At 48.3% G+C, this 15,007-nt stretch overlaps 8 protein-coding genes across 8 annotated transcripts; 5 read left to right on the top strand and 3 right to left on the bottom strand.

The window, feature by feature from the left end:
- Positions 1-422: 422 nt before the first annotated feature.
- N7478_007988 (uncharacterized protein) lies at positions 423-2,624 on the top strand (the record flags this gene model as incomplete). The annotated part of the gene is made up of 6 exons (XM_056924202.1): positions 423-780; positions 848-857; positions 929-959; positions 1,048-1,198; positions 1,261-2,366; positions 2,424-2,624. 6 exons carry the CDS (start codon positions 423-425, stop codon positions 2,622-2,624), a joined length of 1,857 nt encoding a protein of 618 aa, XP_056776928.1.
- Positions 2,625-3,019: 395 nt separating this feature from the next.
- Positions 3,020-4,108, bottom strand: N7478_007987 (uncharacterized protein; the record flags this gene model as incomplete). The annotated part of the gene is made up of 6 exons (XM_056924201.1): positions 3,020-3,129; positions 3,181-3,486; positions 3,557-3,585; positions 3,661-3,695; positions 3,834-3,853; positions 4,078-4,108. The coding sequence occupies 6 exons, from the start codon at positions 4,106-4,108 to the stop codon at positions 3,020-3,022; spliced, it is 531 nt and encodes a 176-aa protein (XP_056776927.1).
- A 250-nt stretch (positions 4,109-4,358) lies between these two features.
- On the top strand, positions 4,359-4,697 carry N7478_007986 (uncharacterized protein; the record flags this gene model as incomplete). Its single annotated transcript, XM_056924200.1, has 2 exons — positions 4,359-4,372; positions 4,451-4,697. The coding sequence occupies 2 exons, from the start codon at positions 4,359-4,361 to the stop codon at positions 4,695-4,697; spliced, it is 261 nt and encodes an 86-aa protein (XP_056776926.1).
- Positions 4,698-5,399: 702 nt separating this feature from the next.
- Positions 5,400-7,125, bottom strand: N7478_007985 (WD domain protein; the record flags this gene model as incomplete). The annotated part of the gene is made up of 2 exons (XM_056924199.1): positions 5,400-6,897; positions 6,962-7,125. The coding sequence occupies 2 exons, from the start codon at positions 7,123-7,125 to the stop codon at positions 5,400-5,402; spliced, it is 1,662 nt and encodes a 553-aa protein (XP_056776925.1).
- Positions 7,126-7,416: 291 nt separating this feature from the next.
- On the top strand, positions 7,417-9,471 carry N7478_007984 (SAE2 C-terminal domain-containing protein; the record flags this gene model as incomplete). The annotated part of the gene is made up of 1 exon (XM_056924198.1): positions 7,417-9,471. One exon carries the CDS (start codon positions 7,417-7,419, stop codon positions 9,469-9,471), a length of 2,055 nt encoding a protein of 684 aa, XP_056776924.1.
- Positions 9,472-9,797: 326 nt separating this feature from the next.
- On the top strand, positions 9,798-11,143 carry N7478_007983 (peroxisomal membrane protein PEX16; the record flags this gene model as incomplete). Its single annotated transcript, XM_056924197.1, has 2 exons — positions 9,798-9,951; positions 10,032-11,143. 2 exons carry the CDS (start codon positions 9,798-9,800, stop codon positions 11,141-11,143), a joined length of 1,266 nt encoding a protein of 421 aa, XP_056776923.1.
- A 221-nt stretch (positions 11,144-11,364) lies between these two features.
- Positions 11,365-12,393, bottom strand: N7478_007982 (ribonuclease H2 catalytic subunit RNH201; the record flags this gene model as incomplete). The annotated part of the gene is made up of 1 exon (XM_056924196.1): positions 11,365-12,393. The coding sequence occupies one exon, from the start codon at positions 12,391-12,393 to the stop codon at positions 11,365-11,367; it is 1,029 nt and encodes a 342-aa protein (XP_056776922.1).
- A 317-nt stretch (positions 12,394-12,710) lies between these two features.
- On the top strand, positions 12,711-14,892 carry N7478_007981 (Cupin domain protein; the record flags this gene model as incomplete). Its single annotated transcript, XM_056924195.1, has 5 exons — positions 12,711-12,772; positions 12,844-13,007; positions 13,075-14,268; positions 14,332-14,580; positions 14,651-14,892. The coding sequence occupies 5 exons, from the start codon at positions 12,711-12,713 to the stop codon at positions 14,890-14,892; spliced, it is 1,911 nt and encodes a 636-aa protein (XP_056776921.1).
- Positions 14,893-15,007: the final 115 nt, after the last annotated feature.

Raw genomic sequence — 15,007 nt, 5'->3', positions numbered from 1 at the left:
TACTGGTAGATGTTGAAAGCACGCCTGCTATCTTCGGCAGCAGATGGAGGGGAAACCATAACCGAAGCCGGACTGCCCCGCATAACAGATGATGCAAGGGCCCATTATGTCCTGATAAGACGTGAATTGTGTATGGTGGATTGTGGCGACACAGAGGACTTGAGACATTTGGAGAGAGTCTAGTTCGTAAAAGATTAATAATAATGTGATGTCATTCGTGCCGCCTGAAGCGACATCGCGCGGCTTTCTGGTTCGCCGAGTTCCGCAGGAGACCACTTGCAGCGCCATCAAGTTGATTTGAGTTCTATAATCTTTCATACATATTCTTCATGGTCTCGGCTCATGTATCTCGTGTATGCCCAAGATCTCGGTGTATGTCCTCACGAAACTTTTATCCGTCAATTCGGAACCGATTAGGCCAAATGACAGCCCATCTTTCCACTCGCAGTGCAGGGACAACCCTGGAAAACCTGCCCAAATCCAATGTATTCACATCTAAGCTTCCTCCAGACGCGGCATTTCCGACGCCGGATGTCTCTCACAAGGCACCTAGAGAAACACTAGGGCCGCGCATGGTGAAGGAGGCTTTGTTTACATATGTCCGCCCGGAGGAAGCGGAAGAGCCAGAATTACTAGGAGTGAGTCCACGCGCAATGGAAGATCTGGGACTCAAGGATGGCGAAGAGGAAAACCCAAAGTTCCGAGCTTTGGTAGCAGGAAACGAAATCTTCTGGTCCGAGGAAAAGGGGGGTATTTATCCATGGGCTCAGTGCTATGGTGGTAAGTAATTTGAGTTGGCCCGACTATCCCTTGTACCTAGTGGTAATCATGACTGACACATATACAGGTTGGCAATTGTGAGCATACTACTTGACATTATATTGTGTAAACCCACACAGGCAGGAACAAATATGCTGACAATCCACAGCGGCGCATGGGCTGGACAACTTGGAGATGGTGTATGTTTCTCGATCTTGATATACCCTTGCCCCGAATCGCCCAAAAACCCTGAATGAATACCTTGAGGTTACTAACAACTTCCAATAGCGAGCCATCAGTCTCTTTGAATGCCAAAACCCGGATTCAAATATTCGGTATGAACTGCAGCTTAAGGGCGCGGGAAAAACACCATATTCGCGCTTCGCAGATGGTAAAGCCGTTCTTCGCTCGAGTATTCGAGAGTACATAGTTTCTGAAGGTGATTACATCATACATCTCCCCTACCATTGATATCAATTATTAATACGAAGTCTGTTCTAGCACTCAACGCTCTAGGCATACCTACAACTCGTGCATTGTCTCTTACGCTGGTAGCCAAGTCAAAGGTCATACGAGAGCGTCTCGAGCCCGGCGCAATTGTGGCCCGTTTTGCCGAATCATGGTTACGTATTGGAAACTTCGATATTTTAAGGGCTCGTGGCGATCGCGACTTGATCAGAAAGCTGGCCACCTATATCGCAGAAAACGTTTTTGGCGGGTGGGAAACCCTCCCAGCCATAGTATCTGTGGGCGAAGGCCACTCTGCTTCAGAAACTGATAACCCCGCAAGAGGTATCCCATCTGGCGAGGTACAGGGCAAATCAGAGATTGAAGAGAATCGATTTGCTCGACTATACCGCGAAATCTCCCGTCGAAACGCAAAGACTGTTGCTGCTTGGCAGGCCTATGGCTTCATGAACGGCGTTCTCAACACCGACAATACTTCTATCTACGGTCTATCACTTGATTATGGCCCCTTCGCTTTCATGGACAACTTTGACCCCCAGTATACCCCAAACCATGATGATCACATGTTGCGTTATTCTTACAAGAACCAACCAAGCATTATTTGGTGGAACTTGGTTCGGTTAGGCGAATCCCTGGGAGAACTGATCGGTGCCGGAAAGAAAGTCGATGACGAGAATTTCATCAAAGAAGGTGTTAGCGAGGATATGGAACAGGAGCTTATCAAACGTGCAGAAGCCATTATCGACCGAACAGGCGAAGAGTACAAGGCAGTCTTCCTAGCCGAGTATAAGCGGTTGATGTGTCAAAGACTTGGCCTCAAGACGCAGCAGGAGTCAGATTTCCAGGACCTTTTCTCCGAGATGCTCGATACCCTAGAGGCTTTAGAATTAGATTTCAATCATTTCTTCCGCCGTCTATCAGGGCTGAGTGTATCAGAGTTAGAGACTGAGGATCAGCGAACCAAAGCAGCAGCGGTCTTCTTCCATGAGGACGGATTTGGGGGAATAGGCTACACTGATGAAACAGCCAAAGCGCGCATTGCCAAGTGGCTGGATAATTGGCGCGCCCGGGTGCTCGAGGACTGGGGTGCTGGCAACGACGAGCAGAGACAGAGGGCTATGAAGGCTGTGAATCCAAATGTAAGATCTGAATGTATTTCCCTCCTACTGGATACCCTTGTCTAATTATCATGTTAGTTCATTCCTCGAGGATGGATTCTGGACGAAGTCATTGAACGAGTGGAACGTAAAGGAGACCGGGATGTACTGGGCCGGGTGATGCAGATGAGTCTGAATCCTTTCCAAGACAAATGGGGTCTTCTGGAGGAAGAAGAGCAGCGTTTTTGTGGCGACGTTCCCAAGTACAAGAGAGCAATGATGTGTAGTTGCAGTTCATAAGTATCTGAGATTGAAGGCCTTTTTATTTTGAAATAAATGAGAAAGAAAATCTTAAAATATCTCCTGTAAAAGCGCCCAAAGAAATCCCATGCATAACCCGTTTTAGTTTTCTGCAAGCAAAATTGCCAGTTGCATATCACTTCCAATGCGCGAGCCCAGAAGACGCGGAAAGAAAAGAATTAAATTGCAAGAGGAAATAAAGCAATATGCAGGGCGCCCATGCTTGTGATTCAAGCCGTGAGTGATAATACAAAAAATTGAAGGAACCCCCGAGAAATAAACATTTCAGATCGTGGCGCATGCAAAATAGTTCTCATAAATATCAGAAAAATCCATGGGGAAGCGGAAACAACGGAAGAGGAAGATAAGACGCAAGCTTTAAGCTTCTCCCCTCCTTAGTTGGGGCAGGCAGCCTGGACGTGGCCGGGCTGCTTACACTTGTAGCAGACACGCTCACCGCGAGCCTCAGTGGTGCAATCGCGGGAAACGTGGCCAACCTCGCCACCTATTTGGTTGATTAGAAATGTAGGGATTGAATCAGATCAAGGCAACTCACAGTTGTAGCATTTTTGACCCTGGGTGCAGTCACGGGCCATGTGGCCGAAGCCACCGCAGGAGTAGCAAGTTTGGCCACGGTTGTTGTTGAATGACGAGTAGCCACCACCGTAGCTACCACCCTGGGCACCGCCCTGGGAGCAGTTACGGGCAATGTGGCCGGGCTGGCCACACTTGTAGCACTCTTGGGGAGCACCACCCTGGGCACCGCCGAAGCTGCCACCCTGGGGGCACTCCCGGGACAGGTGACCAGCTTGACCACAGCGGTAGCAGGTACGCTCCTTGGGGGGGTTGGGGCACTCGCGGTCTATATAAATCGTTAATGGGCTGTTTTCTTGAAAACTCTCCCATTTGATCGTCGTCCGTTATTAACTTACTGACGTGACCCTCACCACCGCAGTTGTAACTATATAGAAAGATCCGTTAGCTCTTGATTTGGGTGCTGACTGATAAGACTCAGTTGGAAGCAGCGATAACATACCAAGTAGGGGTTCCCTTCTTAGGGCAATCCTTGGCCTATAAGACAAGGGATAGTCAGCTTTAAGCCTGACCAGTTGCCACCATACCCCAAGTACAACACCATTTTAGAGGCGCACTCCTTGAAGTCGCAACTAGCAATTAGAGAGAAAAAAAGGTTCAAAAAGGTATCTTTACCTGGTGAGCAGCGTCACCGCCTGCAAAGAAAAAAAAAGTCAGTCAAGATCGGCCGATTGGTAAAAATTTGGATGCGCTCAAAACAGATCAGATCAGAGGGAGATGTAAATCAAATGAACACAAGCGCATGAAAATTAGGCCCAGTATCAATTTGTTTGCGAATTGAGGCAGTAAATTTCGCATGCATTGTGTGGATTATAGGCGAGCAGAGAACGCGGCACGGCTCGGGGAATGAGAAACGCACAGTTGTAACAGGCACGAGAACGGGGATCCATTTTGAAGCGAGGTTTTGGATTATATCCGGTGAGATAGGAGAATTTTGGGGGGAGGGGTGGTGAGGTTTGGTTGGTGGTTGTAGAAGCGAGGTAGAAGAAGGTTGCAGAGGGAAGAAATTTGTAGTGCGGGGCCCTTGTTTCTGAGGGAGAAAAGTTCCCGAAGGTTTTGGGCGGGTGACAATCTGGAACCGGGAACCACTAAGAAGAACTCGAGACTTTGAGTAAACAATATTGGAAAGATCAAAGGAATATGGAGAAGATACAGTAAGTGAAAAAGATGGTAGGAAGAAGGAAGAAGGAAGAAGAAGAAGAAGAAGAGTAGGATAGAGAGATGGTAAGAAGAAGGAAGAAGAAGAGGAAGAAGAAGAAAAAGAAGAAGAAGAAGAAGAAGAAGAAGAAGAAGAAGAAGAAGAAGAAGAAGAAGAAGAAGAAGAAGAAGAAGAAGAAGAAGAAGAAGAAGAAGAAGAAGAAGAAGAAGAAGAAGAAGAAGAAGAAGAAGAAGAAGAAGAAGAAGAAGAAGAAGAAGAAGAAGAAGAAGAAGAAGAAGAAGAAGAAGAAGAAGAAGAAGAAGAAGAGAGATGGGTTTTAAAGAGTCATTGTTCATACCAACTAACTATTCTTCCTACTTGTCTTCCTCTAAACTATCTCCATATCTCTTCTCGCCCTCTTTTGCTGCCGATATAGCCCATAGAATAGTAGAACTTTTCTATTTCTTGTGCGAGAAAGGCCAGAGGAGCAGTCGGTTCCATATATGGCTGTAAATCGCATACAGGATTTGCTTAATGACGCACCAGCCTCACTGGCCTTACAATCAGCTAAGAACAACATGTCAATGGTTTTATTTGTTTGATCCAAGTGAGTACTTGTACCATCGCCGGCGGAGTGTTGAAAGGCATGGCAACTGAGATGTATTCTCTATCTGAGTAGACCGGAGAACATAATAGGTCGGCCAGGTAGGCATAACACAGAACATAAGAGTTCAATGATTAGAACAGAGAGACTCGCAGAATGCAAAGTTATAAGTTTAGCAACCGAGAGGGGATGTCGTGCTTCTTATATCCGAGGGCGACACAAACTGCTCCCAGGGTCCCCGGTTCCTGAGTACCTTTGTGCTACCCGCCCGACCGCATCCATGATCTTGACATTGACATTGACGTCGTGTATATCATATTCTGGCCATTTTTGGCGGGTATCGATGGCATTGATATCTCATGTTTCCTGTCAGGTATCACTGATGGAAACAATATCGCATATGGTGATCTCTCTCTACATGCTTGAGTCGCCCGAAATGCTACGTGAAATCGTAACATTCCAAAAGTTGGGTGCCAACCGTCTTCTCTCCAAGTAGGAGAACTCGCTCTTCGTCGAAGCCAACGCATTCGTACATACAGTCGAGCGGTTGAGGTGTGCTGGTAACAAGCTCCGACCCGGAAAGCTCTTTTCGGGTACTTTTAGGTATGTCAAACCAGGATTTCGCTGCTCGATTGTCCGGGCTGACTTGTATACTACTCTCTTCTTTCAAGGATCGATGACTGTTCAATGAAGAAACGGCTGTCTCGAGCTCCCAGATCCGGATCTCGTTACCCAGTGAGCTCACAGAGACCGCTTTTCCCCGATTCGTAACCAGAACGGTAGAGACTGATGATGTGTGACCCCAGAGCCGTTGACCGCCTCGAACAAAAAGCCGATCCGAGTCCGAGACCACCAGATACATAGTCAAAGTATTATCAGCATGGGAGGTTAGCAGATACGGGTGGTTATATGACATAGACGTTGGCGGTCGTTGGTGCATGATCGATGGTTCTGTTGGCACCAAAAGCGATGTTGAATCGGAGGTAGAACGCAGCCGTTGGTTGGATTGAAGGTGTCCTCGAAGGAGCCGGGTGCCATACTGGGAATCCACGGTACTAGTGAGCCGGGATTCCAGTTGTTGGCCATCTTTGGCGAACCGCAGCTCTTGGATCCCTGAGGACCAACCGCAGCCGATATGAAAGAAGCTATACACGATGGTAGCCACAATTTCATTTGCGGAGACCCGCAAAGATAGAGTCATCGGTGCAACCATATTTTCCGCCCGAAGAGAGGCAATTTCGCATGGTCCTGTGGTATCTTGAGCATCGCCAGAATTGCCAGACCGGCCTTGAAGGTTGTACAAGGAGAGAAGTTTATGTTGAGAGACAATCAGTAGGTATGGAGATGACAAAGCCATAGCGGTTATGGCGCCATCACTGAATGCAAGGTGGGAAGAGAGTAGCTTCAACTGGGATGTTGCAACATCCAATGCGTAGCGATCAAAGTGGCCATCTTCAAACCCTACCACAATTTCTTGCACATTCTCTAGCTGGGATACCGATAAAGCAGTTGGGCGAGTATTTTGCCTCCGGAGCTCGGGAAATGCGACTTTACACAAACACCTGGTTGGGTCTTTTGCAGCCCATCCCCGAAGCCCATGAGCAGTATCGGCAGTGAATACAATGCCAGAACACAGTTTCACCAGCACAGGAGGGCAAGGCGGTTCGATAAATTCAACTTCCGTGACTCGACATGACCCACTAGCCCAATTGTGGCGCAAGCGATATTGCCGCTTCCAATTAGTTACTCTCCCCTCTGCAGCGAGATGGCCATGATCAAACCAGGTCGAGACTTTGGGCGAGTACTCGGCCTTAGATGGTAATATTGAGCGTCTTACATTGGCCAGACGACGGGCACGAGGGCGTACCCATTGAGAGTAGTACTGTCGCTTCCACAGTTCGGAGTCGCCGCCCAAGGCATGGAACCGGCGGGATAGCCTACAAGAATTAGCAAACGTAAGCCTGGAATTTTCAGAAGAATATATTAAGTGATTCCACAAACCTTTGACAAACATTCAAAGACGATATTGGAAGAAAGGAAAGAATGTGGAGTAAAAGCTCATTGCTCATGGAAGATAGTCGATCGACGGGCGTAGTTATTACAGTACGACTCCTTTTTGTAGAGGGTAAGGCTAACGGTGAGTCTTCCCTTAGACGTTTCGGCATGTTGGTGGATCGTATTGGGAGCCATGAAATATCCTATGAGGATCTGAATGATCCTGAGGATAAGAGACAGTATAACACAAACCCGCCCGATCTTTCCCTACGTCAAAGGGGCCTCTTATCTACATCACGATAAGGCATCACGTGGCACTCCTCATGCCTGGCCCATGGAGATACACTATCTCCGTTAGGCGGTTAGTCACTGCCCCGCGTGGACGCGTTTGACTCGCGTGTTCCTGGTACAGAAACGCCGAGAATAAAACAGTTGGTCCATTCAGTGACGCACATACATCTATGGATGTTTTAAAAGAGCTCCAGTCCGCTGTCACGGATACCTATGAGCGATCTTTTGAAAGAGCTTTTCGGACTCTGGAGTCTAGACTTGCTGCCCATGAGGTAGAGTTGACAGAGGCCAAAAACCACGCATTTATTGCCAACGAAGCCCGTCAAATAGCGGAATGCAGATGTCTAGCACTGCAACAGGAGGCCACAGCACTTCAAGAAGAATTGAGTCACTATGCATCTAAACCAACCGATCTGGAGCCGACTCTGAAATGGGAGGATATCGAACATGAATTTGCTCCAGAGCACGTTTGGAGAACTCATCGAAGCGATACGGGTCGACGGATGCCTTCCTTGGAAAGCAAATACAAGGCACTATACAACAACTTCCAAACATACGGACAGACTTGGATGGATCTCAAAGCGAAGGTCTTACAGCATAAAAAGAAATTGCGCCATATTCAAAGACAGCTGCGACGTGACGAATTCATCCACATACTTGATGATGGCACACCAGTCACATATCAAAGAGTTCCAAGAATGAATGCCGCTCATGCCAGCAAGTCTGCGGAGCCTCCTGTTTCATTGCTGCGAAACTTACCTCAAGTCTCAAGAATCTCGCGCAGCGCGATTGAGAGTGCGGATTCTACAAGCCCCGATCAGAATTTGATTTGCTCCGCTGCAGCTAGTCCCCCTATTAAGTCGGAGCCCAACAGCCAAAATTTGGGGTCCATTCACCATGCAGAACTGAATTCCGCCAAATCACCTCCAAGGCGTGATTCGGAAACCTCGGAGTCGGCCTCCGATATGGTTCCTCCATTGCCAGACTTACACACGCGAAAGAGAAAGCGAGATCCGGTCACTGGCCAGCTCCAACGGGCAAGCTGTATCATTGACCGTCCAGTGCATGTCAAAAATGAGCCAACATCGTCAAGCCCTTCACATAATTCAGCTTATGCTCTGGGGCAGTTAATTCCAAGCACTCAGGACTTAGATGATATGGGCAGCGCTGTACAGACTCCAACAAAACGGCACATGCAACGTACAGTGCGTTGGCACGACTCTGTTCCCCTGGATTTCAATGATTTGTCAGGCCCATCCACTGTGTTACAACCGGTTGACGGCAATTCCAGAAACACAAAATCTCTTGATCAGAGACCCGGATATAAGAAAGCGAAGTTCACCGATCCACGCGCCATTTTGTCCATATCTGAGGATGGTGACACTGGTGATTCTAGTGCTCCTTCGCACCACGCAGGAACACCCTCTATGCCTAGCCCAGAACTTCCACAAATGGAAACTCATTTCAAAGGCACCCAAGGCCGCCTTGAAGGCCTGCTTGAGAAGCCGTTGCGGTCTAGGACACCACTCATGCCTTTTAATGGGAAGGCAAATACAGGAACCACCAAAGAACCACGGGGAATTACTCCGGAGGGAGAAAATCGCCCGACCAATGCTAGCTCTTTTCAACAACAGCCGCAGTTACCCCAGAACTCTATTAGCCAGGTTGAGCAAAATATAAATCCTGAAGATGAGCCATATAGATCACGACCTTTACACCGATTGACTCTGAACCACTTCAAGATCAACCCCCATAACAATCAAGGACTGGACTACGCTTATACCGCAGTTGTCCGCAAGAAGGATGATCGCAAATGCCTCTCGGGTTGTACGCGGCCTGAATGCTGTGGAGGCAAATTTCGTGCAATGGCTCGTCTTGGTGGATTACCAGCCAAGTCCCCAGGAGAACAGAAGGAAGAAGATCAACGAGTGTTAGAAGAGTACGTAGGAGATGATTTGATTTTATTGAACGGGTTGAGTAGCGAAGAACGTGAAAATCTCCTTATTGAAGCTCGAACAAGAGCCATGGCAAATCAATATGGTAAGCATCGACATAACCACCAGCGTGCGAGGTCGCCTCCTGGATTTTGGCGAACCGATATGCCATCTACGCAAGAAATTGAATCTGATCGGGAGACCGCTCAAAGACTCGAGCGAGATAAAGTAGAGGAACGATACCGAGAAGCTATGCGGCCAGGAGGGCTTTGGACCTGGGCAGATGAGTAGGCAGGCGAATCTATGATTATATGAATCCTGCCAAGATCTAATGTAAATATGCTCCATCTTACTTTCTCATTTAATAGAAGAATGCCTATGCAAATATATCATATATGGACCTTGTTTACCGTAGTTCCGCAGCAAAATACGCCAGTGATAGACGAATTCGTCCATATAATGATCCCTGTGCCTAGTATGAGTGGAGAGGGACGAAACACGCTGCAAACAAGCAGACAGCCTCGGCTCGGCTGTCTTGGCGGCCCGTGACTTCCCCCGACATCTTTCCCGCTTTCTCCCACGCGACTGCGCCATGAGTTGCTGTATCCCGTTGGACCATGGAGACCATTCGGAAGATCCAGAATCCCATTCCGACGGCGATGCTACAGCCATCTAAGTGGCTGCCTCTCTATGAAGACTTTGTTACCAAGAATGCTAGCTCTGTTGGGCAGGTCGAGTCCGCTCTGAGGTCCTTAACCTACATCATCCCAGGTACATCAAATGACGAATGCAACCGTTCATCAGCCTTGATCCATATCGCTAATATTGTTCCTTTTTTTTCCCCTGAATAGGTCGATATCGTGAATCAGAAGTCGCTTCAGAATGTGGTAAGTCAAAGCCCCCCGCAACGACGTATCTGCAAGGAAATGTGCCTGACAACCATACAGTGCACTCCGGTGTACAGCTTCTATCGTTATACCATGATTCTCTAGTTTCGCGAGTTGTCTCTCAACTCCCATCAACTGTTCCCAAGCAGCCACTGACCCCCCATACTCGATACACGAAGTACTGGACGTCGCGCTCCTCTCTATATCACCGAGTCGCTGTCGCGCTTCAGATGCTCCAATACACCGAGCTTTTATGGGAGATGTCAGCACGCCGACGAGGCCAGAAAACGAGATGGCGCATTGTTGTATTCATTGAATTTGCGAAAGCAATCTGCCGGCTACTTCTTCTTCGCCTGACCAATTCCCGCCCGCTGGTAAGCCCCCCGTTGCCCGAGCGGGAGGTGGATCCACGTACAACGGAGAAGGAGGACCAAGAGGACTGGAATGGCATGGAGACGCCAATCAGTGAAAGATCCTCAGACCTTAGCTGGACCATGCCTCGTACAGGATTGTCCCTCCCATCTCTTCCAGATGCCAACGACGTCTCAAATTATCTCATCTCAAAAGTACTCACTGCAGATGATATCAAGCCCCCTAAAACGCTACTACACCGTGTCACTGGACAAGGTCAATTGGCAGAGGTTCTCTATATTCTACGACCCGTTGTGTATGCTCTGGCGATGCAGCGGTGGGGTCGTGACAAGCGGAGTTGGCGACCATGGCTAATTGGCTTCGGAATGGAATACGGCTGTCGCCAACTTGCCAAGCGAGACTTCCGTGAACGAGTTGCTGGTGGTCTTCGTGGTCTCACAGGCCTCGAACGAGAGGAGTTGCGAAAGCGTGGATGGTCAATGGGATGGTGGTTGATGCGTGGCGCCTTCTATGAGAATATTACCAAGTACATAACCCAACTCACCTTTTTCTATCATCACGAAGCTAACATTACACACAGATCATGGCTGCACAGTCTAACTAATAAAATGAAGGGAAAACCACTACTCGACTTGGTTGGTAGCGTGGTAGAGGACTACGAATATCTTTGGGACAACTACTACTTCTCAACTGCCACTTTATGATCATTGTGCCCAGAATTTCCCCTTCTTTCGTGATACCCGGTTTATCTTATTTTATTTCATTATATTGATTAACTTTCGTGATGAAAGTTCTTTTTTCGCCCCTTTGTTTGTCAATTACAACATGGTTTATGCTTCACGGATTGGTGGTATGGGGGTATCATCGATTGTTATATTAGCTTCATACTAGCCTCATTATGCCTATTTCTCAATTGTTCCATGTATCATATAATCTCTGCCTGTCTGTTTCCGTACCAATCCCGTAATCCATCATTGCTAGAACTTTTCGTTGGTGCAGATGTCAACAGGAATTCAAGCCGCCCGTTTCCTTCATCGTCCTCTTCCGGCCAGTCAACTCGCGCTCCGCCCTTCACTTCCAACATTTCTTTGGCTGTGCCCCAGCTAAATCGGCACTCATTACCCCATCCAAATAGAGGGTCCATGTTGCGCCGAAGCCAGCCAACACACTTTGAATCCGAAGGGTAGCCACTGCCCCATCCCTCGGGGCCATTTGACGCATCGTCGGGGCTTTGAGCACGCAACACTCCATCGTAGAGCACTTCAAGTGCAACATCACGGGTCACTTTTGCGGCCACACTAGCCGCACTAACGCAGGGGTACAAGGAGTCTGCCTTTTTTGCCACGGTGATTTTCAAAGTTGGGAAAATCCGTTCCAATTTGGCTTGATATGTCGCGGGATTACCAATTGTATCGATGTATACCTCCTGGACACTTACCGACCGATCTTGAATCACCCCGCGAATGATCTCAATTGTAGCGTCCATGGCTTGGGCATTCAAATTGTAAGTGGCGCCAGTTGGTTTCATCATGCCCGAGGAGATGTCACGAGCTGATAGGACTTTGACCGCATATCCACATGACTCGAATAAATTGTTGCCCGGGGTATTAAGGAGTCGCATTAAGTTGGCACGTACGGCGGGTGTCAGGACTTTGCTGTCGTCAAAGCTGTGCTCTTCTGCGAGAAGAGAGTGGTGTAGATGCATGGGCAAATAGAAAGCCCCGTAGACCATTGGACCGAGAACAGGACCACGGCCAGCCTCATCAACTCCAAGTACACATGGTGTGATTTCCGTAGGCTGGTCTGTTGTTGATGTGCCATACGGGGTGATAGCTTCGGGACAGGGAGTATAATAAGCGTAGGACTCGCCCGACAAAAGGCGATCTTTGTCTATACTTGGAGGAACGAAGGACATATCGTCCTCTGTTTGACTCTGGTCATTTTTGTTTTTCATCGTGGAAAGGCTGAGGAAGTAAATTTTGGGGGGATTATAAAGAAGAGAGATGGTGTCAACGTGGATAAGAGCTGATAGGGAAGAATTCCAAAGAATGCGCCAAACGCGTCGACATTTCGGGCTTAGCGGCACGCGCTGGTTCTCTTCCCCAAATTCCGGCGCATTCCTCTTTCCCCTCCGTTGAACTACCCTGGTCATTCTCCCACTCACCAAGGGTGCTAAACCTTGAACAAAAAGTTTTAGGGGTTTATTTACATTTGGTATCACTCGCAAAATTTTCGACCCAAATATTCGATCGCTCCCCAATTCTGCCCAAGATGGCTCGTGGTGGAGTGAAGTCCCGCGAATTAGACTGGACTTCTGTAGGAACCCAGGGAAGGTGAGGCGCGCATCGTTCGCTCCAATCCGCATCGGAATATCTAAGCTGACTCGCTCATTCAACGCTGTTAGACGAACTGGAATTACACTGAAGGAAGGAAAGCGCGACGAGCATGGAATGGAAGAAGTGGATGGGCTTTTCTCGTCTCCTGAGAAATCACCCACCGAATTAAACGGTTTTGATGACGAGGGCAGTGAGGATTCAATCGGCTCTGAGGGGATGTCTATAGAGGATGGTATGCTGATTCCGACTTCCCGTTGAAACGCCTACCAAGATTCTGACTGGACTTACGTGAAAATTAGGCAATGCGCCGGGCCCTCTGGACTATCTTAACCCCCAAAGCAACACACGTACCTCCTTACTGTCTGCGCCCGGTCGTTCGCCTGCGAAGGGTCGCTCTGCATTTACTCGAAGATCTCCTGATCTGCACTCCACACCAGAGCCAGAGGGGGACCTATTATCCTCTAGTCCATCCGATGACAGGAGCTTAAACGTGACACGTCCTTCGCGCCAGGAGCATTCTCCATTAACCGCCAGATCCGCAAACGCGAACATCTCCAGGCAGAGGGTCAATTCTCAGCGAACTACGAAAGCGCAAATGGCAGCTTCTGAGCCCACAGTCCTACCTGAATTTTCAGATGGGGAAGGCGATGAGAATGCCAATTCGTTTCTGCCTGGGGACGATGATCAATACGATAGCTTTGGTGCGGGTGATGACACCGTTCTTCCCGATGGTGGTGATGATTACGACGATGATGTCGCAGAGCCAATCACTGAAAATCACAGTGAGCCGGAGGATGAGGATGAGAATGAGGATGAGGAACCGCCCAAAACATCGAAGAATGCAACATCGACCTCGAAAGAAACAAAGAAGGGGCTCGCAAAGAAGAGCGGCAATCCAGGGAAAACCGAATCTTCAGGTCCGAAAGGTCGTCCTGCGAAAACAGCACGCCCCGTTGACGAAGACGATGATGAAGCTGCAGCCGCAGATGCAAGACCAACCAAGAAGCAAAAGACATTGAAGAAGAAACCCGAGGAAAATCGCGCGCAATTGGACCCCGAGCTTGAAAAAGTGGTTGAAAATTACGCTCAGCGTTCAGGTCCATTAAAGGGCCGTAGCTTATACATTCTTAAGAGAGAGAACCCAACAGATCCGGCCTCCACCCATACTCGTTCTGGACGAACATCCATTCGGCCTCTCGCTTACTGGCGCAATGAAAGATGTGTTTATGGTGATAACGAGGCGGTAGAAGACGGCCATCGTTTCCCACTCTCCACTATCAAAGAAATCGTTCGCACCGAGGAGCTTGAACCAGAGCAGAAGAAAAAAGGCAAAAAGGCAGGTCGTAAAGGAAAGTCCAAGAAGCGTGGGAATGAATCTTCAGATGATGAAGATGGCGAAGCAGATATTTGGGAGAAAGAAGGTGTTCTTCATGGCTACATTCCTAGATGGGACCCCAAGACACAAGCAAGCAGCAAGGACGAAGATATCCTAGGTAATAAAAACCGTACATTTATGGCTGGCTTATGTTGCTCTCGCTAACACGTTTGCCTTGCAGATATTGCATACGCTCCTTCTGGCATTGAGACAAGAGAGGTCAAAGACTCTACTTTCCGATTTGCCAAGTTGCTTAGTTCTTCTTTCATTGGATCTGGTGTTGTAGAGCTCCCACCGGAGGGCGTGAAGCGACCCAAAAACTCGAAGAAGATGCACATGGTCTTTTATGTTTGCCATGGACGTGTGCAAGTCGATATTTCAGGAGTCCAGTTCAGTGCTGGAAAGGGATGCGTCTTCCAGGTTCCTCGAGGTAAACTAAAATACCCCCTCACATAATTTCCAAGTGTCCGACTAACGTGACTTTTTTTCAATAACATTAGGCAATTACTATAGCTTTCAGAACGCCCACAGGAAAGAAGCACGGTTGTTCTTCACGCAGGGATGTGTACCAGAGGACGAGGCCTCTCCTACATCTCAATCGAGACCTGCTGTACAAGAGAGCGAATTTGAAGTCGACGGCGAAGTTGAAAATGGAGCTAAAGGTGGCTCATCTGCAGCCTCAGTTAGAAAGGCCCGTGGTCGCCCCAAGGCCAAGCCGAAGGCCAAACAAATCTTGTCTTGAAGCCTGCTTGTTCCCTTTCCTTTGATTCCCAAGGACCTTCTAGGGCCCTCTTCAATGTGTTATGATACCACATATGTCTTGTTTCTAGCGATTGATCGTCTTATTCCTCAATGGC

This window comes from Penicillium angulare, assembly GCF_028827245.1.
Source record: "Penicillium angulare strain IBT 27051 chromosome Unknown utg000005l_segment0_segment0, whole genome shotgun sequence".
Classification (NCBI taxonomy): Eukaryota; Fungi; Ascomycota; class Eurotiomycetes; order Eurotiales; family Aspergillaceae; genus Penicillium; species Penicillium angulare.
This window is presented reverse-complemented; position numbering and strand designations above follow the sequence as displayed.